The sequence below is a fragment of the Ambystoma mexicanum genome, chromosome 8 (assembly GCF_040938575.1).
Source record: "Ambystoma mexicanum isolate Mex_15411 chromosome 8, UKY_AmexF1_1, whole genome shotgun sequence".
Classification (NCBI taxonomy): Eukaryota; Metazoa; Chordata; class Amphibia; order Caudata; family Ambystomatidae; genus Ambystoma; species Ambystoma mexicanum.
The window spans coordinates 129,609,549-129,636,325 of NC_090929.1; the positions used below are offsets into that span (position 1 = coordinate 129,609,549).

Genomic DNA, 26,777 nt, shown 5'->3' on the forward strand with positions numbered 1-26,777 from the left:
TCTGGAGTCTGGAGCAAGGAAGATGTAAAGTTCAGCACCAGGGTGCTCCGCCAGTATCGGGATAGTGAGTGAATCTGTCTGTGTTTCTGAGTGGTGAACTGTCTCTATTTATGCTATGATAAGGGGGGTGTGGGCTGGTTTATCCTAAGCTCACCCCTTTGACAGGTGATTGGGTATTAGTCTCCTCTCTGCCTTGATAGGAGGAGGGAAACAGTGTGTCACCTTTTTGGTGTGATTTTATGAGGCAAAGAATCCACCCCTAGCCCCTTGAACGCAAAATCTACTTTTGGCACCATACATATTTACACATGTGCAACCTCTATAACAATCGGATATACAGATTACATATTTTATATAGCAGCTATCCCTAAAAACCCCGTAGCTATGGGATCTTGTCTTGGCTTTTCACAAAATTTTGCCTTTTTCCTCAGGAACACAATGTCCAATTTATAAGCACATTTCTACAAGTGTGTGTGTTTAACATGGTCATAAGTGTATAAAGTTTCAGACTTCTAGCAAAAATACATTTTGTGTAAAATCACATTTTCTGCCATTTCTTTCAAGAACATGTCACCTGATTTTGCCGCCTCTTGAAACGTGCAGCCACAATTTAGATTCACCAATCTGTTACTTTTATATTTTGTACAATTTTCACTGGCAAATTATATGTCTTTTAAGAAAATGTTCTTTGTGAAGGTTCAGCCACAGATGGTTGTTCGGTTCCGCCTCTTTCTGTCTCCCTGCAGTCCAGAAGCAGTCTCCTCCCTGTTTGCTCTTGGCAGAGGCCATTTACGAATGTCCTCACATCCCGCATTTCCTTAGTAGCAGCTGTTCATTGTTCCCTTTTGCCTCTGTAGACCAAGTTCTTACCAAACCCTATAATTACCACTTTTTTGTGATTTCTTGGTGGGGGGGAAAGGCCATCCTTCTGTGGAGAAACCTGATATTCCAGTTTGGTAGCTTTTAGCCAGGCTTGATTTAATTGTTAATTCTGTTACATTTTTCCTTAGCTTAAAACAAACTTGTGATTTCAAAATAGCAGCCAGAATACTTATTCAAGATTTTAAACCATGGGATCAAAACAATTACACCATAGGTTACTCTCAGTAACAGGCCTCTTAGATTGCTAACATTTGATTTCAATTTATCCATGTTTAAAGTTTAATCAGGCAGGCTCTTGACAGCTGACATTCCAGCAGCCCTCTGCTGCACAGATATTTTTTTTTACATCCACAGACATGCCACTTTTGCTGTGGAAATCCCTTTATGCTTTCATCTTTTCAGGACCTTGCAATTTCACAATGATTTCTTAGACTAAGTTAAATGTAGCACCCAGCAGGAATTTTGGATGTTTGAGGGTGTTTTGTACTGGCATTCTGCAGTTTCAGCAGCAAAGAAAAAAGGGATTTAAAGCAAGATTTTGGGTTTTCATTTAGCAACACTGCTTTTTCCTTCTGTATTCCATTTTCACTTGTTGTGGAGCCCAGTGACATATTTCAGGAGTGAGATCTCTGTTCCACCACTGACAACATGCATGGCGGATTGGGCATCCATCTTTTTGTGTGTTGCAAAGCGTGATTTTCAGGGGTTTTGGCGCGCACAAGGGTTTCGCAGCCATTTTGCTATTTCTGGCACCCTCATAACACAGTGCTGCAGCATAGCAGAGCAGAAGTGGGTTAAAACATCCCGCAGAGCATTAGGAAGTTGTGCCACTGTCTTGCCTGCTTCCGGCTGGGCTCAGTCCTGCCGATGCAGGCCCTGTTACAGACTCTCTGTTACTCATTGGCATCCTCTGCAGGACCCCCTCTCTTCGGGTCAAGTGTATATGTTGAATCTCCTGGGTTCTGTGATGAAGAAAGAAGACAAAGCTGAGTCCTTCTTCTCTTTCCACTGTATACGTCATACTCCACCCTAGCATAACGTCAACATGCACGGCTGGGTCTTTGACCCCTGCATATGCTTGACTGATTCTTCAGTGTCCCTGGTACACTCCCCTGCCAGGAATACTGCATCTCCTTCAGAGGGTCCTTGATCCTGTTATGATTTCTTATTTTTGGGGTCCCAGACCCCTTCATATTGGTTTCTCTTTCTGGGTCCTCAACCCCTTCACCCTGACGTTTTGGGTCCCAGACCCTTGTCTCTTTGTTTCTCTTTCTCGGGTGCCAGACCAATTTGTATTGGCTTCTTGAGTCCCAGACCCCTGTATCTGTATTTCTCTTTCTCTGGGTCCCAGACCCCTTTATATTGGCTTCTTGAGTGCCCTTGAGCTACCCGGCCTCCTTGCATCTTCCATCGGTTCTTCTGCATGGTTTACTGTTCATGCATTGTGCATTGCCATAAGCGGCTTCCCAGCACTTCCTTGGAGACCGGCTGTGCGTACCTGCTGGACCATCTTCGTCACTACTCTTCCACATCGAGAGCCTTAGCCTCTTCCATTCAAGACTTTTGTTCTCTTCCAAACAGGTAGGGACAACTTCTCTCATTCTGCCACGTCCCAGTCAGTAGCTGCAGGTTCAGCTCATCTGTCTGCACAGTGGTTGCCTTGCTCGTGGTGCCTCTTCAGAGGGACTGACAATCTTATTAGTGCCTCTTCCCTTTTTAAGTTCCACGGAATACAAAAGCTAGACTGCTCAATGAGATGGGCTTGTGAGTTCTTTCTGGTGCATAGCTTCTTCCTGTTCTCAGTATATCGAGGTAACAGTTCAAGTGGGTCAGTCCTGATAATCTTCTCAGTATACTGAGGGAATAGTTCAGTGGAGTTCGTCCTGAACTTCCTCGTCCCAGTACTAGTGGTACTATTGCTATAGCATAAATACATGAGGGAACATAGGTACTCAGAGGAAGAAAAAGGAGTTGAGGGAAGAAAGGTGGGTGAGGGTATATTATACTGCATTATCCCATGATGGCCCACTGTACCCCTGAAGAGATCCACCCGCTGAGTACCACCACTTCCAGGGGGACTATCTGGTAGTGGCCTTAACTCCCCAGCCTCCTGGAAAGGGTCTCCCCTTCAGGGAGAAGGGATGACACCATAGAATTTGCCACAGTAAATTGTTATTTTAGTGTTGTATAAGAATAGAAGCAGCACAGTAAGGTTAGAGTATGATGTAAAGAAGACATTCGTCAAATCTCTGCTCAAATGAACTATGAACATTTTTTATAAGATTGTAAATACTTATGCAAATGTTTATTAACCCACTCAATTGCAGGTTTGGGAATGTAGGAGACCAGTGTACGCATGAGCTGGTGTTAGGGAAAAGAACCCTATTGCGTTATGTGATGAATCCTGTAGAGTACTCACAAAGACCCTTCATAAAGTCTCCTCCCACGTGGCCAGGGAAAGGCAGCTGATACCTGATCCTGACCCTGGGGGTGATATTAGCTAGAAGATCACCTGGCAGGAGAAGGGCCCCAATGAAACAGGACTCTGGATGGATGTGGTATTTGTCTTCCTCGGAGGAAGGGATTTCAGTGATGCCAGAATATGTTATGGCTTGTTGTCAGAGTGAGGTTTCCTTTCCCAAAGCTTTTCATCTTGATGGTCGTGAAAACTGTCATGATCAATCATTTATTAGGAGTAAGACCGGCCTTCTTAAAGTTGCCCACATTTATATTGGTAAAAACTCTGGTAGTCAACGAGAGAATGCTAAATGTAAATATCAGAACATTAATATCTTAAGCTCTTTTGAAACTCCTTTTGAAGATGTCATTAATGACAGAAGTGAAGTAGGTAAATCTGAAAACTAAATTCAGAATAAAGGTACTGGGACGTGGAAAGAGGGCTGCATAGGCGGAGGTCTGGTGGTTCTAATGACCCATACCTGAGAGGAACTGTTAAGTATAAAAGGCCCCCTCAGGTGCAGCCATTAGAAGAAGTAGAAGGTGTAGTGCCTGCAGAGACTCCATGTTGCAGTGGCAGTAGAGGAAGAAGAAAAGCGGAGCCGCTTCTATATCCAGAGCGGATGACTGTCCCGAGGGAGTCTCCTACTTTGATGGCCTTGCATGCAGAGGTTGCGCGGTGGGATGGGTTGCTATGAAAAGCTTTCCCCATTGTAACTTATGCTCCGGTGGCAGGAGAACACCGGGGGGGTGCCTGGAGCGAGGAACGCTCCTCTCCTGTCCAGCGAGGGGCACGGGAACTGAAGCAAAGCAATGTTCCGTGCAGAACGAAGTGGAGGAAGCAGAAGACACTGTGGCAGTGGAACGTGCAGACACGTATGCAACAACTGGTGAGTTCACTACTATTGTGTAACCCCAGAATACTCCGTAATCGCCCGCTGGCCATTAATGATAACTTTAAATACCAAGCTGATGTAAAGAAGTTACAGTAGCAGAATAAGGGTAATTTCGACTACCAAACTGATACAAACAAGCTAAAGTGGTAGAATAAGAACTTTGGGAATAGATAAGAAGGTTATAATTGTACTTATAAGGGTCGAAGTAATTGCCAAAGCCAAAAGAGGGCAATATTAAAAGAAGTTAACAATAACCAACATTGCCAATGCCAAAAGAGGGCACTATCAGAAGAAGTTAACAACCAACATTGCCAAAACCAAGAGAGGACAATACTAAAGCAGGTTTACAATAACCATCATTGCCAAAGTCAATAGAGGGAAATTCAGAAGCAAGCTGATTGTAACCTGTATTGCCAAAGAGAAAAAGAGGCAATAGTTGGAAAAGAACCACACATTGGCCCTCATTACGACCCTTGCGGAAATCGGAAAACGATGGCGGAAATGCAATACCGCCATCGAATAGCGCTCGGTGCGACTATGACCCGTCACCGCAAAGTACGAAGCCATTAGCAACACCGTAGTGAACGCCAACGCTAACTGCACCAAGCACGCGCGCGCGCGCCATGCCAAACCGCAAACACCACCATGGCGCAAGGGTACGCCAATTCCGACCCTAGCGGACATGTACCTAACGCCATCAGGCATGGCGTAATGTACCATTCCGCCATGGTGAGAAGTACGGCATCGCGAATCAACCGTAAACGGCCCCACTGAGTGCCTGTACACCGCTCCCTGCCCACAAAGTACAACTCCCCGTAGGTGCAATGAAGTCACAATGCAACCATTGAAATGTACAAGTCACCCATGCATGGCAACGAACAAAAGAAACACAAGAGGGGCCAATGGGAGCTGCAGGGCACAGATGGCACGAATACAGAAGCCATCCCAATGGACATGACCACAGTCCCCCACCAAGAAACGCACGCAAACACAGGCACCTGTGACCAGCAATATTCCGAGAATCACATCATTCCACCAGTCCACCTGGCTGACCGGCATCTGTTACACAAAACCCAATCCCCCGCCCCTGAGCATGACAACATTCAAACTGTCATATAGGCAGCCCCCATCCCTGACCTCACGGGCTTAGTAGGCAAACGCGCCCAGTACAGTACCACGCAACTAAACCCCGAAGCTGGAACCCAATGCAGATCTCCTCACAATACATCGCCCCCCAAATAGGCATATGCCACATCACTTGCAAAGAAAAACGCTACACGGGCCAAATCAGAATAGAAATTTTATGCACATCAAAGTCACCAAGCCCATACAGCCATCAGGCCATGAACTCCAAAACACTAATCACCATTGTGGGCTGCATCCGCAAGAAATGACCAGCCACTACTTGTGTGTCGCCCTGTTCCCCCATGGTACACAGAGCCACATTCACGTACGAAAAGGCAACATGGAAGCGCACAGAACCGCAGGGCCGTCCCAATGGGGAGGCACTAGTCCAGCTGAAAGGCCGAAATGTTGCTCCGAGCCACCAGTACTGCGTAAGGGCATGTGGGCCATTGGCGATCGTCCCATAAGATCGTAATGCTGCTCCACTGATTAACACGAAGCAGCAGGTGTCGGGAGTAAAATCCATCTGCAGGAGTGGCATACAGATGGCAGTGGCAAAAGGGGAGGAGATACCTGTCAACCAAAAGAAAAGAAAAAGAACAGAATGGCCATCAGAACTACATTCGAACAACTCACTTCAATGATCACACGAAATCCACAGCCATATGCATGCTAGCCCACTCAAAAGGATCATCACCACCCCAAAACCACTTGCGACTCATAACCATCTATATCGAGGTGCAAACACCATCACAAACGAGTGTACCTGTGCATGCGTCTGTGAAAACAGAATCCATCAGATGGGAATGTTAACGTGCATGGACACAAGTGTCTGAGGGCGCGTCGAGACAGGGAGGGCTCAACAAGGCCAGATAGACGATGGTCCCACTATGGCAGCCCTGCATCACATAGCGTAGGGGAGGCGGATAGATCCCAAGAAGCCCTGTACATGGCAAACTCTGTATCAAATCACCTGCCCATGCATCCATTCATCATTCCCTCATCCCGGGATCAAAACGCCTGAATAATTACTCACATAACATTAGAAACATCCATTGAGTCTGTGCGTTATGCAGCCTGCAAAATCCACAGTGCCCCAGCCCGTAATTCCAGTGTAGTGAAGTAACATGTATTTGGGAACGGCGGCCTCATCGCCCACGTAGCTATTGCGCATCCCAAACTATTCATATCAATCATTGCTTCCTCGCCATGGGCCCTGTCTCAAGGACATTGAACAATAGAACGTTATATTTGCAGTCAGACCTGTGGGCATCTCCTCGCCGCTAGCTGGAAACCGAAAGCGCCGCCCTTCGAATTCCTCATTTGCAACATCACGTCGAAAAGGCATCTGTGGCCGTTTGAAATCACTAATTATTCCATCGAGTGCGGCTGTGTGTGAAAATGGCAACTGCCTTCACCCACAAATGGGACGCCCCGCCCGTCGTTGCAACTCGGTACAGTGATGCATGAGGGCCCACCGTTACTCGAGTACTACGTTCCACTGACCCTTCACAAGTCTGTTCGCGACTGCACAGATAGTATGTGAAACAATGGGACCACAGCAGAATGAACATATCAACCAATCTTACACGGCCATCGGGTACAAATACATGATTGCAATAGCAAGATACCATTCCCCGAATTGCAGCGTTGTGCGCGGGACGTGCTCGGCCAAAGGGGAGAGCAGTTTGCACAGGTGGAATTAATCACCACAGGTGGAGGCCATACAGCCTGAAAACACATAAATTGCACAGCCAGTCTCCTCCCACAACCACACCGAAATGCTACCGGCAGGACTCGCGATGTTGGCCCTGGGGGACCTGATAGCACTGCAAGTACTCCAACTCCAAGAAGAAGACGAACACCAACTACAACCAGCCGCACGGAGGAGACGCAGGAGGAGGAGGAGGCCAAGGCAGGGCCAGCAAGGCCCACCAGCACAGCCACTACCACCACGCAGGCAGCCCGCAATCCCACGCCTCCGAGCACATCCGTTCAACCTCACTGATGAGCAGATCCACACCCTCTACCGTCTGGACCGGGACACCATAGCCGCCATTGTGGACATGACACAGGCTGACCTTGTCAGCATGATAGATAGCCCAACCGCCATCCCACCCCTACTGAAGGTGGTGTCTGTACTACACTTCCTGGCCACAGGCACCTACCAGCACACAGTCGGACAGTTGCATGGCATTTCTCAGCCACTGTTCTCACGGACACTATTGCAAGTGCTCGATGCCCTCCTGCAGCACGCAGACGACTACATCTCTCTACCACGCTCGGAGCAGGAAATTACCAACACAAAAGTGGGATTCCATGCACTTGCCGGCATACCGGGTTGCATTGGTGCCATCGACTGCACCCATGTGGAATTGGTCGTCCCACATGCCATGGAGGCCCAGTACCGCAACCGAAAACAATTTCATTCCCTGAATGTACAAATGGTGTGTGACTCCAACAGGATCATTACACATTGTTGTGCCCGATTCCCTGGATCAACCCATAATTCTATGGTCTTGAGGAACTCTACAATACCACGCTACATGGAGCGACACGCAGGGAACAGATCCTGGCTACTCGGTGAGTCTCATTACATGCATGATAATGTGGGGTATGTGATTCGGCAATGACCTGGCAGGAAGGGGGGGGGGGTGTGCGTACGTAGCAATGGCATTCCACATCATACGTTTCTCGTCCACATACAGGTGATGCTGGATATCCACTGAAGAGATGGCTCCTCACACCAGTCCGGAACCCACGGGACCAGCATGAGGAGGACTACAACCATGCCCACTCACGTACCCGTGTAGTCATAGAACAGGCATTCGGCCTACTGAAGGGTCGTTTCCGCTGCCTCAGCAGGTCTGGCGGGGCACTCCTGTACCGCCATGAGAAGGTTGCAAAGATGGTGATGGCATGTGTCATGCTCCACAACATGTGCGTACGTAGAAATGTGCCCATGCCCCCTGACGCAGAACTGCAAGCACCTGATGATGGTCATGATGAGGGTGGGGATGTGGCAGCACCTCATGGAGTCTGCGAGGCACCGGAGGCCCGTGACATTCGTCAGCATCTCATTGATGCATGCTTCTAGCACTCACGCCTGGTGGCTGATACATGGACACGGGACTCGTGGCACTGCGTGTGTCTGGGACATGCACAATATGGACTGTACGCCTATGATGGCCTAGTACACAAAGATCAATGTCCACACATCTCATTGGTTGATCGTGCACTTTTTATGGCATATGTGATGTCATGTTGAACACCCTATCGACCCGCCACCCAAGTGAGCCCAACACACCCCCTCCACCCTCCTACCTCCCCCCCGAACACCAGTGTCCAAAGATGCTCATTGTCAGTGGGCTGTCGCTATTGCAAGCCCCCTCTGCGGGTATCAGGGGCACCCCTGCCTGTGGAGCGCAGGTTCCTTCCAGATCTACGTTGGGGGCTGCCCTGGACGGAACTTGCAACGGATGATGTGTCTGCCTGCTCACGTCCATGCATGTCCCTAAAGGTTTGCGAGAGCTCAGTGAGCACACGGCGCACTGCGGCAAGTTCGGCACATACGTCTTTGGACGTCGCATGCAGTTCCACCCTCAGGCTCTCGGTGCTACTCTCCATTTGTGCCCTTAGCGTCTCTGTACCTCTCTCCATTTCTGCCCTAAGTGTCTCAGTTGATGTTTCTATGTCTGCCTTAGTGCCCCCACATTCATCGGCATGGTCCTTGAGGAGTGTGGCCAGTTGCTGCTGTTGTTCGATTAACTGGTCGAGGGACTGTTGCCTCTGCTGGGCCATGGCCATTTGCGGGGGTGTCACAGAGGGGCTGTTGTCCTCATGTTGCCTTGCCACAGGGCTTGTGGGGGATGGCCAGTCGTCGTCTTGTGGGTGCCCCTGCGTGGTATCCTCATGTTGTACGGGATGGGACAGACAGGGGGATTGGGACAGGTCATGGATGGATCTGACTTCGGCATCCCCGTTTTCTGTGTCCGAGCATGCTGCCATCAATGGGGTGTCACCTATGGTGCTGCTGCCACCAGAGGCAGTGCCTTCTGTGGCATCCATTGGGGGGACCTGTGGTGGTGGTGTTGTGGGCATGCTGGCTGCTGGGGTGCCTGTTGATGTTCCCTCCTCTGTGCTGCCACCTGATTTGTGCTGCTGCCGTGTCTTGATGCGTGCAGCTGAGGTGGAGGGTCTCTGGCCGTTGGTCTTGGCCCTCTTTGCAGGTGTGCTGGTAGGGGTGTCCTGTAGCTCGTCGTTTGGATCGGACCCTGTGGTGGAGTAAAGGAGGGCGAGGGTTATTGATGGGTCTGTGGGAATTGGAATGGCATTGTATCACATGCTTTGGGGTGGTACCTGAGGGTGATTTGGGTCGGGGCCTTGGAGGTGCTTTAATTTGTGTGTGGAGTGAGGGTGCAGTTGTTTGGCAGCCTGCAGTTAGGGTGTGCCTGCTGCACGTGTAGTGCGTGTATTAGGGGTTTTTAATTATTTATGTATTTATTGTGGGTTTTAACGTGCGCTATCAGGCCGATGTGTGTGGACGTTCTCCTGGACATGTGTTTCTGTTGCACTATGTGGACGCATGGTACTTCACATGGATGGACTGTGTGGATTTGGCATTGTTTTATCTGGCCCACCTACCTGAATCTTCGGATGTCTGCACTCCTTTCTCCATCCCTCCGACTCCCTCTATGCTCTCCATTCCGATGGTGGAGGCACAGATTTCTTCCCAGGGGGTCAACTTGATGGGTGATTCAGGACCTCCCCCGGTGGCTGTGGCAATGTTGCGGTTGGCAGAGAGTATGCTGCGGACGCGTATCCGCAGGTCGTCCCATCGCTTGCGGCATTGCTGTGGGGTGCGGGGTGCGGTCCCCACCGCACTTACCCGCTGTGCCACCAGAGCCCATATGGTCTTCTTGTTTGCAAGTGCCGTTCTGGTCATTTGCGTGGAGAAGACGACGCCAGCATTCTCCTGGAGGGTCTCTGTTAGCACGGTGAGTTCCTCACGGGAGAAGTGGACCTGCCGCTTGCGGTCGCACGCTTTCTTCGCTACTTTTCCCATTTTTCTTGGTTTCGCTAGGGTGGGTGACGGGTTGGGGTGTGTTTCAGGGTAGTGATTTTAGTGGTTGTGTGGTTTTAGTGTTTTTATAGGTGTACGGCGGGATGTTTCCCGTTCCGGGCCCATGTTTTAACTTCCGTTTCCGTATATTTCCGGTCACCGTACTTTCCGGTAGGCGCACACTGCGGTGACCGCTAAGAGGGGTGGCGGTATAGCACCTAGGGTGCCGTACGGCGGCGGTGTGGGCCGTTTTTGGGTCATTTCCGCCATCGCGGACTTTGCACTTCCGCCGTGGCGTGGTGCTCGTGCCCGATGGGTCGGAATGGGCCGCACTTTGCTCCTTCGTGCAATGGCGGAAACGCTATTTACGCTGTGGCGCTCCGGTCAGTCACTTTCCGCCAGGGTCGTAATGAGGGCCATTGTCTAAGCCAAAAAGAAGCAAGTGTGATAGAAAGCCATTACCAGCATTTAGTTGATGTAACAGTGGGAAAACAAGAGTGGCAGGGGAGTAGGCCTCCTGATGGAACGTATTTGGGAGGAGAGGAGCATAACCTCTATTTATTGTTTTATTTTATTTATTTATTGCATTTATAATACACCCAACCCGTGGGTGTCACGGCGTAGTTACAGACATCTTTGCATGAAGGAACATAATTCTAGTCAGTGCGTTTACATTAGATACATTATAAAAGAGTACAGTTTCCATCCATTAGGTAGCACTAGGTGTGCAATGGTAGCATTTGCAAAAAAGGTTTCACAATACATTAAGATAGGATAGAGACAGTGGCTGGTCAGGAAGGTAAGCTCTGAGAGTGGCTGTTGGTTGGCTAGTATTTATTAAATAACCACGTTTTCAAGGATTTCTTGAAGCATTGATGAGAGGGCTCCAGTCTGGTTTGTAGCGGGAGTGTATTCCAGATTTTGGGTGCCATTACTGGAATGCGACCCCCCCCGCTCTAGTGCATTTGAAGTGTGTGGTAGAGAGGTGTGCTTGTTTGCTAGACCTGAGTGCTCTGGATGTCCTATTCAGTGTTACAGTGTTGTTGAGATAACTGGGTGTCATTTGTGGGTGACACATAGTGTTTTGTATATGATTCCAGCTTTTATCGGTAGCCAGTGGCCTTCTCTCCTGTTGGTGGAGATGTGGTCTGATTTTGTGAGTCCAAGGGCTGCTCGCAGAGCTTGATTTTGCAGCAATTGCAATTTAGCGAGGTTGGCATTAGAGGTACCTAGCATAAGTATGTTACAATAATCTAATTTGTTAAAATGAGAGCCCGGTCTAGGGTGGTGCAGTTATTTGGTGTGAGAAATTGTCGACTTAAAGCAATCAATTTGGAAGTGTAGGATGTGGCCGACAGTAGGGCATTCACATGTTTGGACATTGTCAGGTTAGCATCTAGATGCACACCTAGAGTTGTGACTTGTTTTAGCACTGGAATGGGGGTACCATTGATGTTATTTACAGAGTAATGAGGGTGGAGAGTGTTAATATTAGCTGGGGAGCCCACAATGAGTAGCTCTGTTTTCTCATAGTTGAGGCAAAGACTGTTGTTTGCCATCCAATTTTGGATTATAGCATAGAATTTATTGATCATGGTTGTATCATGGTCATAGTTGCCCGTAATGGGGATGAGAATCTGGGTGTCATCCGCAAAGTTTGTATAGATGACACCCATGGCATCCAAGGCAGCAAAAAGAAGCTTTGTGTAAGCATTGTATAACGTTGGCGAGAGGCAAGATCCTTGCAGTACTCCTAGTGGAACTGGGATAGGGTCTGCTGCTTCCTTGCCAATTGAAACTCGGGAAGTTTGATCCGCGAAGAAGGATTTGACCCAGGAAGTAGCTTCTTGCGAGAATTGAAAATCCTGTGCTAAGGTAGCACATAGTTTGTCATGTCGACTTGGTCGAATGCTGCGGACAAATCTAATAGCAGCCGAATGCATAGTTTGCCAGCGTCTCTTATGGAGTCCATCTGGATTTTTAGGTCCAAGAGTGCCGTTTTAGTATTGTGGTTGGGCCTGAAGCCAAATTGTCTGGCTCTAAGTAGATGGTTTTGTTCAAGGTGGGATTGAATTTATGATCAGGCTATTTTGTCAATTATTTTCAGTAAGAACAGGACTGTAGTTATGGGGCGATAATTAGTAGGGACTGTTGCGTCCAGTGATGTTTTTTTAAGGAGTGGGGTAGCCCAGGCTTGCTTGATGCTGGCGGGGACGGTGTTGGTACTAAAAGAGGCATTAACAAATTTGGAGATGATAGGAGGTAGCGTAGGGGCACATAGTTTGACTAGGTGAGCTGGAAAACTATCACCTTTACAATTAGATGGTTTAGGTTTGGATATAGTGTCTAATTCCTGGAATTGGCTTACAGTGGAGAATTTGAATTGGGTATTAGTGTTGTCATTGGTTCTATCAATGGTTCGGGTGGGTGCAATTTTGTTGGCCAGTACCTTTCGCTTGGTGGCGATTTTTGTTTGAAGCGCTTGCATTTTAGTAGCGAGAGCATTTTGTATGGTAGTGCACCAGACTTTACTCAAGTAAATCGGCATGGTGGATGGGATGGGGTTCTCCAGTTCCCGGAGTATTGTGAAGAGCTCTTTGGAGTTTGAAGCATCAATACTGATGCGAGTATTCAGAGCATTAGCTTTATGGGCTATGATGGCTGCTTTATAGGTTTGGTTAGCTTTTATGAATGCATTGGTGGTGTCTACTGTGTTTTATTTTTATGGATATGCTCCAGTGACCTTTTATTTTTCCTAAGTAGGGTTAAATCATCTTTGAACCATAAGTTTGAGAGTTTGTCTGGGCACCGCGTTTTGATTGCGAGCGGGCTATAAAATCAATGGTAGTTAAAAGGCAGCTGTGATATAAGTCTGCGAGATCACTGGGATTGTCACTTGTGAGTTAAATAGTGGCGAGGGCTTCCTCCAGGATGGGGGTGAGGCTGTCTACTGTCAATTTCCTGGTGTTTCTTGTCTTCACCGTGTCCAATGGGATAGGTGTATGATACAGTTTCTCGTTGCTAGTTAGAGTAAAACTAACGAAATGGTGGTCTGTCCAGTCATTTCGAACAATAGAGTCTATGGAGATATGAGTATTTAAAGTGAGTATCCGGTCTAATATTCTAGCTTTGTTGTGAGTGGGGGTGTTGACTAGCTGTGAGAAATTCATATTTCATAATCCCCATGAATTATAAACTTAGTGTTGGGTTTCAGGTGGGGGGTAAGGAGGAGTGGAATGTCTAGTTCTGTTGGGTGGTGTTATTGGGTGCTCTGTAAATGACCAGGATGTTAATGGTCGTTTTTGGACTAATCGTAAGTTTAACAAGGAGTAGTTTGTATCCTTCTATACGGTCAATTGGGCATGTTCTAATTTGCAGGCTGGATTTAGCATTATGGCAACTCCGCCTTGCCGGGCGTTGGGTCTATCAGCCCCTAGGATAATGAATTCTGTTGGTATGGCTAAGGCTAGTAAGGGTCCTGAAGCTTGGTGCAGCCAGGTTTCCGTTAATATTAGTAAGTCAAGATTATGATCAAGTATAAGGTCATGGGTCTCAATGTCACGAGCGCCAAGTTAGCGAACATTTAGAAGTGCACAAGTAAGGCTTTGAATTGGGTCTGAGAGGGGCTGGGTGGGAGTACTGGACTGAGGCTGTGTGATCATAGTCGGTGTGCGTTGTGCCGGTGCCATATTTGGTTGTGGTGTTAGTTTGCTAAGAAGTCATAGCTTGGGTGTTGGAGCTAGTTTTTTTTTGTAGTGCTAAGAGAGCATTGAAATTGCATTTGGGTGTGACTGGAAGGTTTCGGGGCGGGACTGGCATGGTCTAGGTAGCAAGTACGTGCTTGTAGCCTGCTTAGTCTGGTAGTTCCCTGGCTGGGGCACATGGTAATGGTGGTTGGTGAATATAGTTTGAACCTTGATACAGTATGAGGGTCTGCAATGTTTGTGTGTGTGGTGGCACTCTACCTTAAGTAGAGTCTTACCCGGGGTGGCAATGCTCACCAAAGGCTTATTGGTACTGTCAGCGATCTTGGTATAATGTTGAGCCATGTTCGAGAGGAAAGTGGGGAGATGGGTAGAAACAGGGTGGGGCAGCGTATAGGGTGGTGGCTAGGACATCCAAATCTGGGCAGGCCTATGTCCATTCGGATTAATGTACCTCCTGAGCAGGGAGTGGCATCATTTATGATTCTGAATGGGTACATGTTAGCAGGGTGAATTGGAGTGAAATATTTAGCTCGTAGGTTAGGTATTAAGGCGCTTCTAAGTACTTGGGGCGAGGGGGAGATGCTTGTGCAATCTATAACGCTGGGCGCCGTGGGCTAGCATACAACCTGCGCAGAGAGGTAGAGTGGCGTGTATACAGTGCGCGTGTCAATTGAGCGATATACAGAAGGCACATGGAACTGGCAGAGCAAGGCAGGGTAGTAACTGCTAGTATATATGGTGACTGTCAGTACGGGGCAAAGGTACAAGGTAGTAGTGGTAACTGTGGTAACTGGCAGAACAAGGCAGAAGTGCACAATACTAGTACAAGGCATTAGTATACAATACTGGAACGTATTACAAAGTCTAGTATACGAATGAAACGTAGCAGCTGCACACTTTACAGTTAGTGTGCTAGGCTGTACAGTGTTATCCGCAGGGGTTATTGGTGCAAGCAAGCAGTTGTACAGTGAATCACACAAACGCTAAACAATAGAGAGTATTTTAATTAGCAGAGCATTGTAAAATGGATATGAGAACCTCAGCACATTTCAGTTTCAGTTTAGCAAGCGTAGCCATTCACAGTGAACCATTTGAGGTGCTTGGCTGGAACACAATACGTTAATATTGGCAAATACTTCCGCAGGTAATACGCCAACACAATGCAGAAATGATGGGTGTGCGTTCGGACTTGTGGTTAGGCTGATGGGACAATCGATCTTAGGGCGAGAGGGTGACGGAGTGATGTGATGAGGTCATCTGTACGTGAATTAGATACTGTGGGTGGGACTGTAGTGAATCCTATCAAGGTAGGCAGTCTGAGGACCTGGAGGACAGTTATGCAGCAGTATAAAGAGTGGCCTACGACAATATGTGCAATTTTTGGTGAAAAGCGTCACTAATCATAATTCAATGTTTACTGTCTATCCCGACTCTAGACCGGTGCCTTTGTTTGAGCGTCTTCGTTAGGGGGGCCAGCTAACGCCTGCCGGCGTCTGATTGGTGTAGAAATGGTGCCCAATCAGGCGTCAGGGGCTGGAATCGGGCAAAGTTCGGTGGAAAGGTAAGTTTCAGATGTGCAGGGGGGCCCATCTTATCCTTTGCTGGTCCTCATGGGGCACAATGGAGGTGATGTGCAAAAATAATGGAAAAGCAGCCTGATTAACAGCTGCACAGCGATCAGGGAGTTCAACTACAATTATAGTTGAAATATAGCATGAAAGCACGTTCCGCCGTGCTAGCAAGAAGAATCAGCTGTCTTCAGCTGTGAATGCATGCAAGGCTTACCTGGGCAACCGAGTGTTGCACCGGGCTCTCCGGATTGGGAGCGGACACTGCTCCTGCAGTGTAAGAGGTGCTCCAGCGCCGGTGGAGATCAACTGCTTCTGGTATGGCTCGAGACAGGCGCCCTTGTTCGAGCGCCTTCGTTAGGAGGGCTGGCTAACACCTGCCGGCGTCTGGTTGGTGTAGAAATGCTAGTGGTGTCCAATCAGGCGTCAGGGGCGGGAATCAGGCAAAGTTCAGTGGAAAGGTAGGTTTCAGGTGTGCAGGGCGGCCATCTTATCCTGTGCTGGTCCTCGTGGGGCACATTGGAGGTGATGTGCAAAAATAATGGAAAAGCAGCCTGATTAACAGCTGCACATCGATCAGGGAGTTCAACTACAATTATAGTTGGAATTTAGCATGAAAACATGTTTTGCCGCACTAGCAAGAAGAATCGGCTGTTTTCAGCAGTGAATGCACGCACGGCCCACAGGCTTACCTGGGCAACCGAATGTTGCGCCGGGCTCTCCGGATGGGAGCGGACACTACTCCTGCAGTGTAAGAGGTACTCCAGCTCTTCTGGGGATCAACTGCATTGCATATGTCAATCACCAGAGTGGAACAAATGGCACCAATGTGTCTCATGTCTTCCCAGAAGAAGTAGTCAATACTAATGTTAAAATTCAAAGACTTTTTTAAGTTGTTAGAAGTTAAACCTCACCACAGAAGTATTTGTAGTAGTGTTAGAAGCTTTTAGTATTGTCAGGAGTGTATACCAGGTAGGGACTTGTTGTGTTGAAGTCTTTGCTACAAGTGTAGAGATATACAGACTTGTCGTCTAGTTGAACTGTTGGTCAAAGTCCAAGAGAGAGACTTTGGGAGCAAGAAGAACTTTATCATTAGAACTTTGTTGTAAGCCAGAACTTTCCTATTTTGAAAACTTAATTGAAAATCCTGCTTTGCATCTGGGGACGGCGATCTCCCCAGGTTACAAGGAGAAAGAGTTATTTGGTTTATGTTGGACATAACTGTTATTTGTTATATCTGAACTGCCATATATTCCCTTCATTGGTTTGTTGTATGTATTAAGTGTGAGGGACAGATTCCTTTTGTTAGAGTGTTTCCTTTAGTTTATTTTGATAGGCAGAGAAACGCTTTTGAGTTAATAAAATGGCAGCTTCTGAAAATCCTTTACCATATTGCCGACCTCACATTTCTGACTCCTCAGTAAGCGTGTAACGTCAACAGGGGAACAGTTCCTCTAGCGATCGCGTCTTTTGCATTGGAGCGACGTGGGAGTGAGGTGATGTGTTATTGAGAGACCGATAAGCACAGTGTGTGCTCTGAAGTTTTAAGGAGTCCAATATGTGCGGAGAGCACAGTGATGTTTCAAGGAGTCCGCAAAGCGCAGGATGTGCAGCGATTTAGTAATGTGTTCTCCTCAGCGCAAGAAGCGCAGTGTCAGTTGGAGATACAGATCGCCAACAAGAAAGAAAAGATTATTAATGAGTGTGCGCAAGCATGGTATTTCCCAAAGAGGAAAAAAGGTTTAATAAAGCAAAAGCAGTATATTTATGTAATAAGAAACAAAAAAGAAAACTCAGTAAGTTACACAACACAACATTTCTAATTCTGCCTTCCAGCTCTAAGAGGAGGCTACCAGGTAAAGGGTGAAGTAGAAACAGAGAACAAGAGGTAGCATTGCGATATATTTCGCAGGCCAGTTCCTAACAGAGTATTTGTGCTTATACTTGATCCAGCCGAGAACAGAGTCACAGACATCTGAGAGCAGTGAACCAAACCAGAGGGTGTAAAGCTGAAGTCTGGAGGTTTGTTTTGTTGCCCCATTCCCCTCTCCCCCAGACCGGTCTAGCCTGCCATTTATGTTCTAAATCCTCAGGCCGGACAGTTCTGAAGGGGTTAGTGGGTTCGTCAATCTCTGCAGGACTGGTACGTTGGGGCCTTATAAAAGGTTGTTACTTCCCCTGCTCCCCTTCATCACCGTTTACGGGGTAGCCCTCACTATCAGAAGGGGGAATATAATTTTCAAAAGGGAAAATTCAGTATACAAAAATTGGTACAACCAGGGATATTTAGATCAAAATAGATCAGTCCGCCCCTTCCCGTTAATGGATATAGTTACCTGCAGGGCCCACAGCCTGCATGATAGTTGGTGGGAGGAACCCCTAATTTCCCAAATTACTCTGGGCTTCTGGGGTGAAATAGAAGTCATCTTTGCAGCAGCACACCCTCCCTGGCCTGACCTCAGAGACAGTTTGTGTCAGTTTCCTAGCTCAGGTTCGGCTCCCCTCGGCTCCCACTCCCAAGAATGAGTTTATGCTGTTTTGTCTCCTTCTAAAACTGGAATGCCCGATTTCTCTATGCTCGTTTCATTTTTGAGTTTGTACTTTTGTTTTGAAATTTCATACAGGTACAGTGTTGTTGAATTCAACACAATAATAGTCCTTCACAGTGGCACTGTAAAACAATTGACCAGTCTAACAATTTAGAGATGATTCCATCTTGCGGCTTCTTCCATAACTATTCAGCACTGGGAGTTCTGCCCATCAGGGGATACTCTGTGGAGGTGAACATTCTAAATGTACCGTGTGCAGCCCTCGTATCTCCCTAAGGAATTCAATATCTTGCCCAACTGTGGATTGTGATCATTACGGCCACATCGGCTCATATTTCATACATTGGTATTCTCAGACATGCATCTTGTCAGACCATTCTCTAATTTCTCTGTTAATTAAAATTCAATTATGACATTTGCAAACAAGCCTGGAATCCCGATGGACTATTCATTTGTATTTATTTTTGTTTATATAGCGCTTTACACCAAAGTGCTGCACATTATAACAACAGGATACATATGATAATAACAATTTAACAGTAACAGTAGAAGCAATTAACAATTGAGAATCAGGCCAACAAAACAATAAGTAGAGCAATTAACTGGAGGAGAGAAGGAGAGTAGTGCAGTAGAACTGAGAGGGAGGGGGAGGGGGGGTTGTTGCTATTGTTTACTTTTGATAGTTTGCTTGATTAGATATTCTGTTGGCCAGTGTAGTGGGGGTCATTGTTCGCTGTAGGAAGACTCTGTAAAATAGGGATAAAGGTCCACTTACTCTACATTTCTTACACTATTGCTTAACATGTAATTATTTCACCACAGTGATTTTATACATTGCAAATATTTCTTAGATATTTACGCTCGGAGAAATAACTTTCTTGCAAACAATGTTAATATATAAAAAAGATTATAAATCTACTGTAAAATTAAAACAGGAGCTCTCGGTGCCACCTTCTGTGTCTTTCGGAACAGGGAGAAGACCCCAGTGGCAGAGAGCCCCGCCCTATGTTTATATGAGAGGAAAGCCCATCTGAAGAGTCCAAGGACATTTTAGCACAGTGGACATCACATCACTGCTAGGTAGAATAAGCGGGGAGTCTGGTAACAAGGATGGTGAGGGGAGGACAGATGACGGAGAAGGGCCCATTGAGGGGGATAGATGGAAGCAGACTGGTTAAAGCAACTCACAAAAGGGGAACATCTTTCCAAACATGCAATAGTGAGGTGCACTCCCCAAAGGGGTGCATGATGCATGAGATTTCTGAGCCAAGGTAGTGCAAGAAGGATTGGTGGGGGCGAGGGGTGTGCAAGGTCTACTCTGGAAAAAAGGGAACAAAAATCGATATATATCGGGCACATTTTTTCAAGCCAAATATTACGAAAATAATAGTAAAAAATATACAAAGTGATGTAAAACTGCTCAAAAGACTCAAAATGGTTACAAAGGTGAACCTTCAATGTTTCAAGGCATCAGTTGACCATATAGACACCCTGTTGTGTGTAGCATTGTACGTATTACATGCGGTAGGTAGGTGTATTGCTAAAAGTAAATGGTGATCCACAGCTCAATCCCTGTCCCCCCTCGCCCGCTCTTACATCGTGATGGCACATGCCCTCTGACTGAGGCAAATGATGTTGTCTGTGCATATTTGTGGATACAGTGTGAAATCCATAGGGCAGAAATGCAGCAAATCAACCTCTTACATAATAATAATAATAATTACTATGCCTCTCTAGTACCCATTCCATGGGAATCATCCATAGGTACTGATACTAGTTATTACCAAACTCGATTGTGCTCCTTTTATGGACATTGGAATGATGGAATCGAACCTGTGCTATTCAGGCTACACACCATTCCCTACAGAGGAGGCTTTAGTCAGCTCAGCTGGCAAGCTAGCATGACTTTGTAACACATATATGTTTAAGTTGCTGGATGTTTGCCACATTCAAAGTACTTTTAATATTTTGTGGTAACATGCATGTGCATTCCTACCTCCCTGTCCTGATCACCAGCAGGGTCCAAAAGAAACCAGGGACACCAGGGGTGCGTTGTGGCTGATTTACACATCAGCAAACAATGTTTCCATGTGTGCAATCGCGTTATCGTACATTCCCACTGTACCATAACACTGCCCCAAAAAGTGTCCACCTTAAAAACGGAATTGTCAGTGACGGACATTGAAGAATTTAGAAAAGAGCCACCCGACATTCTGCTCTTGGCGCTGCCTTGCAGACGGCAATGGTTCTGCGAGCAAGCACTGTGACCGCGCACAGCGTCTGTAGGAGTTTATTACAGCAGCAGCGGTGCCTTTTACCAGCACAGGTGGGCTGGGATATCAAGGAAGACATTGGATCTGCTTTCATGTAGCTCTGAGACCTTCCAGGCATTCAAACGGAACAGATTCAATGCACTGCCTGCATTTGATTGCACGAGCAACAGATGTACAGGGTGTATCACAATGGTGCGCATTGTTGGTTACACTCTTTTTTTGTTCCTGTGTAGAAGCAATTGATTTATGGGTGTTTATACCTGCCTGTCACCTGCGGGTTCCTATGAGCCGGACGGAAGCTATGTCTATGGTCCCAATTGCCAACGATTTTTCCAGGTGTAACTCAGATTTATGACCCAAAACGATTGTGATTTATAATTGAATAAATGATGCATGAATTGCAAATGGCAAATCCCATGTGTGTCCAGTGCTGGCCAATGGGCCGGCTCTCGCCGGATCCGAGATCTGGCATCAGATCTTTAGCCGGAACTCGGGATCCGGCTTGCCTCTGCCCTGGCCAACAACCCACCCAAAGCCTTGTGAGGGATTTTTCGTTCGTCCCCATCCCTGGGGGGAGGGGCATAGAGGTGCTGTTACAGAATGTTTGTTTTTTGAGTTGTTGTCTTAGTTGCATATTTATAACACGCTTAAATACCCAGAGGTTTCTAAGCGCAGACCCGGGGATCGAGCCTGTGTTGCTTCCTGTCGTCTTGCTTCCAAGGTGAGCACGTTGCCACTGAGCTATCCTCCCGGGACCAGTGTCTCTTGGCTCACTAATTGACAATCAGTTCCTGAAAAGAGGGACAGGAAGATGTTTCACTGTGCCCAATAAAGAATTACACAGCGCGGGGTCACACACAATACAAGAACAGCAGGGGACTCCATTCACAGGAACAGACACACAGCAACTGAGGGCCCTGCTCTTCCTGTATTGTGGGTGGCCAGACACGTTGCTCTTCACCAATAGCAAATAATGGGCGCTTTGCCTCCAGCCCAGGTCACTAGCATGCAAGGTATCAGTCTGATACTTAAGTTTGCATGGCAGGGAGCTGGAGGCAAAGCACCCTTTGATGCTCACCTGCAGCTCTGGGACCTGCACCAGCTCACTCGTTGCTGGGGGGTCCTATGGGGGGGCGGGGGAGGCAGTGCTCCCACTGGTACTATCTGTGGAGGGCCAGAAGGGCTGGGAATTCACATGCCAGTCTTGCTACTCTGAAAGCCCAGCAGGGCTGGAAAATTAGGTCACCTGTGTCGGTGAGTAAAGTGTTAGTCTGGTGTTTATGAAAGGCGAGCAATACTGAAGGAGGGGTTCAAATGATATGCTTGTCAAACTGCTTAATCACAAATAAATGCGTCTGTTCTTCTGACAGCAATTATTAGGAAATTAAACTGGGTTCATGGGTGCCAACGTTTGATTTTCACTGCAAGGGCAGAAATACTCCAGCGACCATCCCAACCCATTCCCTGGCCAAACACATTTTTTAGCGCTTGCTTTCTTATAAGGAATTGCAAAAAGTAATATGATTAACAACCTGTTTTTAATATATAACCTCTCAGCAATGCCCACTCAACCTGCTGCGCTCCCCTCCTATTCTTCTACTGTAGAGCTGTTTATGGATCCCTTCTTGTAATAAAAAACACTGCCTTACCAACAATATGTTGGGTGCAGCACTGCCATGGAAGTGATTTAAATTGGAACTGATGTACAGTGTGGAGTTAGGAAAGAAGCAGCATGACAGAGATCGCACCATTTTTAAACTATTATTTTGAACATTTCATTTGAGTGGAGTTCAAGTACAGGCCCTGCCCCCCACTCGAGCCCCTGTAGGATCCCCATTCACATTTTTTCCACCACTCTGTGTGTCTTGATAATGTCTGAGCACATAATGTATGTGAGGATGAATATGTTGGGCACAAGTAACTTCTATGCCGATACGAAACAAAGTGGGTCTTCTGCAGGAGTCGGGGGAGTGTCTAGGGTGGGCAGTGCACATGTTGTTGACCTACCACACAGTCATAACTTGCATGGGAATTCAAACGTATTATAAATGCTCTCCCCCACACTTAAGTGCACAACTAGCTGAGTCTGAAGGAGCTGGGAATAAGTGCCGCAGTAAGTGTGCTTAAGTGCAGCAACTGGTGGGTATTTTGCAGCATGTTTGTCGGAAGGAACAACAGCTGTAGGTAGGAAAAATACATTGAGCTAAGAAAAGGAATTAAAAGAAGATACATTTGAAGGCCTTTTTTTGTCGTCTTAAAAATCTATACTGGTTTGCATTGGATGAAGAACACACACTTATGGTTACGATTGCAAATTCAGGAGTAGGTGCACTTTATTTGGGGATCATTGCCACTTGCACTATCAGATTCCAATATACTTATGTTGCATACAGTTTTATGTGACTAAGCCCGATTTAAGAACACACATCTCAGGGTTTGAAATTAAGATTCGATGACCAGGCGCTAAAACCAGCTCCTCGTGTCAGGTCGGAGCTACCACTGGGGAACCAGCACACTGCCCACCTAACTTCCAGATGAGATGCACACGTTTTGTCCATTGCGTATGATCCATTACACCTAGATGGGCCCTAGATGGGCCCTAGATGTGTTCTAATTCTCCTAGGCATGTTTTACGGCACTAGTTGGTTTTAAGCTAACCAGGCTCTCCCATGGAGAAGCTAAGTAGCTCCCATCAATGTCGAACACTGCCATCTGTGTTATTGCGCATGGTGTAAATTACGCACTAGCTTTGTGAGTCTGACCCTTTAATGTTGCCCCAGAACTGATGTGCCATTGCCTATCTTATGGGCTTTGGCAAAAATAACTCTAGGAAACGCTGATCTTCCGGTAAGTATATGTCAGAGTTTTGTATTGACCTACCCACCGTGTCCTTTGACCATGATGCTGTTGTGGCGCTTGCGCGCGCCGCCTCCTGTCTGAGACCCGCACAGTGGGGCCTGATGGACTCGAATCAAGTCCTCGCTGCTGGAGACAGGACGCCAAAGAGCCGAGTTTTAAACTTGAGTTCCTTTTCTCTCGCAGGCAAAAGATCACGCGAAAATGGGGATAAAAGAGGTGAAAAATCGCTTGAAGCAAAAGGTACTTGAAGTTTTTATTCCAAACGTATGCGCACCATGCATGAAAGACTTAGCCACAAGAAGCATTATGTGATCAATGGAGAGCTGTTTGATACAGGCTTGTTAGCACACTTCAGAATGCATTACCAGCCGTCCTGGATATTTCACACTGTTATAAATATACTTGAGATGTTTGGGACCCAGGCTTTTGTGCAGACTTATTTTTCTCAAGATCAGGACCGATTTCGTCTTACATTACATTAATTCTTGTGCGTTGGATTCATTTGCAGTCACTGGTGTCTGGATTTGAATATAAGCAGATGCATGTCTTTCCTCGGCTGCCCATTAGGCCCTTGCTCTCCAAGTCGGCGCGTAGGATGCACAAGGATGTTTTGTATTTGGAACCTGTGCGGAACCAATTGCATGCACCGAGCTGGGAATTTGTCTTGCAAATGCCCAATAGAGGTATTGAGATGTTTCTGTTGTATGGTGTATGTGTTCTGTAGCACAACCCTAGCTAGAAAGCAATGGAGCAGTATAAAATAAGGGAATACACGTAACATAATATTGCTACATTCAGGGAGCTCGGAAGCGGGGAGGTACATTTTGGGGAGGGCAAGGCAAACCCACTTTGGCTCGAGGAGGTTCAAATGAAGGGATGTTGAGAGAATAATTGGTATCCGGCCGTGCTCAGTGCAGACTTGTTTGAGTTCACTTCTCTGCAGTATGTAGGCTGGCAAAAAGCAAAAAATTATCACATTTTATGCTGCAAGAAGAAGTGCTTTACATAATCACATGGGAGCCATAGCCCTGTTTTGACCAATGAGTTACTCAGAGAAATAATGACGTTTGAAATGGCACAAGTACATTTTACAACAAAAGGAGTTTCCAAAGCCCAGAATGTGTAATGACGGCTTGAGGTGCCAATGACATTTTCAGTAGACAATGTAGTCGTGGGAGAAATGGTACATCTACCTGTAGAAAGAGGTTCCCTGGCCTCTGTGTCCTGTCTACGACTAGAAGTAATGGCGTTTCATGTGGTCCATATACTCATAGAGTGGTGTCTTTGCCAGTGATCCCATTTCTCATCAAAGTAATGATTTATAGAGCGGCCCAAATACTCTAAATGTAATGTACTATCCAGTGACTCAAGATACTCCTAGAAGTAATGAACGTTCAAGAGGCTCAAATATTCCTAAATGTAAAGAATATAACAGTGGTGCAAGATACTTCTAGAGGTAATAAATGTTCCAGAGGCTAGAAGTAATGAGCATACCAGTGGTGCAAGATACTCCTAGAAGTATTGAACTTTACAGTGGTTCAAGTAGTCCTAGAAATAAAACTTTACAGGGGCTCGAAATACTCCCAAAAGTATTGAACCTTACAGTGGTTCATGTGCTCTTAGAAGTAATGTACATATCAGTGGCTCAAGGTACCACTAGAAGGAGTGAATACTACAGTGGCTCAAGTGCTCTTAGAAGTAATTAACATAACCATGGCTCCAGATACTTCTAGACGCAATGAATTTTACAGTGGCTCAAGGTACCCATAGAAAGAATTAATATTACAGTGGCTCAAGGTATCCCTAGAAGGAATTAATGTTACAGTGGCTCAAGCACTCATAGAAGTAATGAACTTTACTGTTGTCTGGGTATTCAGAGGTAATGAGTATCTCGTGACTGAAACCCCTTCAGTCTCTAAAGGGAATTCTCCTGGAACTACTGAGGAGGTAAAAGGCCTAAGTAGTACATCAGCTATTCCTGAAGAACCATGCTCAGTTTGTGCAGGTGGATTCAATCACACCGGGCCCCTTACTTATGCATTGTTGGGTTGCCCTGTGATCTAGCATGTGTGAGAAATCTGATGGTACTCTCACTCCTACTCCCCTGGGATCCTCTGCGTAGGTGGGCAGGGAAAGGCCTAACCCTTCTCCTGACCCTGGGGGGTGGAGAAACGAAGGAGGATCACCTGGGTGGAAGGTCCTTGAGGATTAGGAGTGGGGTTCCCTCAGGTGAGACATATCATCCCCCTTTCCATATTGATAATCAACCTAACCCAACCTACATGGGCTATTATAAACCAGTTCCCCCTCAGTGTTCCACGTGTAACACTTGACAGTACAGCGACGAAGAGGAGATCACTAAGAGCAGTGAAGATTCCACCTTTTCACCACTTTGGTACTGCAACAAGGAAGATGCCTATTAAGAGTTGTGAGGGTCAGGCATAACCCTTTGATTGTGGTCAGGCAGGGCTAATTGATATCCACACCTGCAGCCTGTAAAGAGGCTGCAGGTGTATAAATGGAGATCAGCTAGACAGAGAAAAGTCAAAGGCATGCGGTACAGGCAATGTGTGAGGAAGCAGCTGTGGTGTAACTGGAGTGGCATGAGCCAGGATACCGGCACCAAACCCAGCGGACTTGGAGGACCCGACGTTGATGGGCTGTGTGATTTCCCCAAGCCTGGGAACTTTCCTACCCCAGAGCAAGCAGCAGGGGCGGCCCTTGAGCCGGAGCAGAGAGGAGGATCCCTGCGTGCCGACAGAGGCACCAATGCTGTCGCTGTGTGGGGAGAAGCGCAAGGAAGGCGAGTTGAGCTTGCACTGGTAAAGCACAGAAGACTGATGAGTGTCCAGAGGGCAGAGAGTGTGGGGTGAAAAATAGCCCCGGATGCCAAGAGGCCAGAGTCAGGGATGAGGACTTAACAAAATAAAAGGCCAGCGCAGAAAGGATGATGGACATAAGGCCTAGTGAGTCCAAATCAAAAGGAAAGAAGATGGGCCTAAAGACTTCAAAATGTTAAAATGTGTGCAGTGCATCTCATGAAGGGAAAGAAAGACACATGGCAATGATGTTTTCCAAATCTATGGAAAGCTGGACTGACCGATATGGAAACCGCAGTGCACAGTATGAAGCATTTTACATGACATATAGTTTTTCCCTCAAAGATTAATAATGTGCTCGCCAAAAGGTTCGCCAGACTTTCACAGTGTGAACATGGGTTCTGCCAAGCTCCGCAACATCAACAATTTCAAAACAACATACATACATTATGGACTTGTGTGCTTTATATGTCATTTAAAACGCATTTATGTACACGTTTATAGGCTGTTTGCTGCAAGGGACAGGGACAGTAATTTCTTCAGATGTCAAACCAAACTCCAGGGCCTTCTTACTGCTCAG

The 26,777-nt window shown here is 46.8% G+C and overlaps 1 protein-coding gene across 4 annotated transcripts in view; it reads left to right on the forward strand.

The window, feature by feature from the left end:
- DENND1A (DENN domain containing 1A) overlaps positions 1–26,777 on the forward strand; it is a 2,718,319-nt gene that overhangs the window by 2,109,606 nt on the left and 581,936 nt on the right. For all 4 annotated transcript variants that reach the window (XM_069609457.1, XM_069609459.1, XM_069609458.1 and 1 more), the window contains exon 18: positions 23,562–23,618. In XM_069609457.1, coding sequence (XP_069465558.1) covers positions 23,562–23,618 — 57 coding nt within the window. The remainder of the gene's footprint in view (positions 1–23,561; positions 23,619–26,777) is intronic.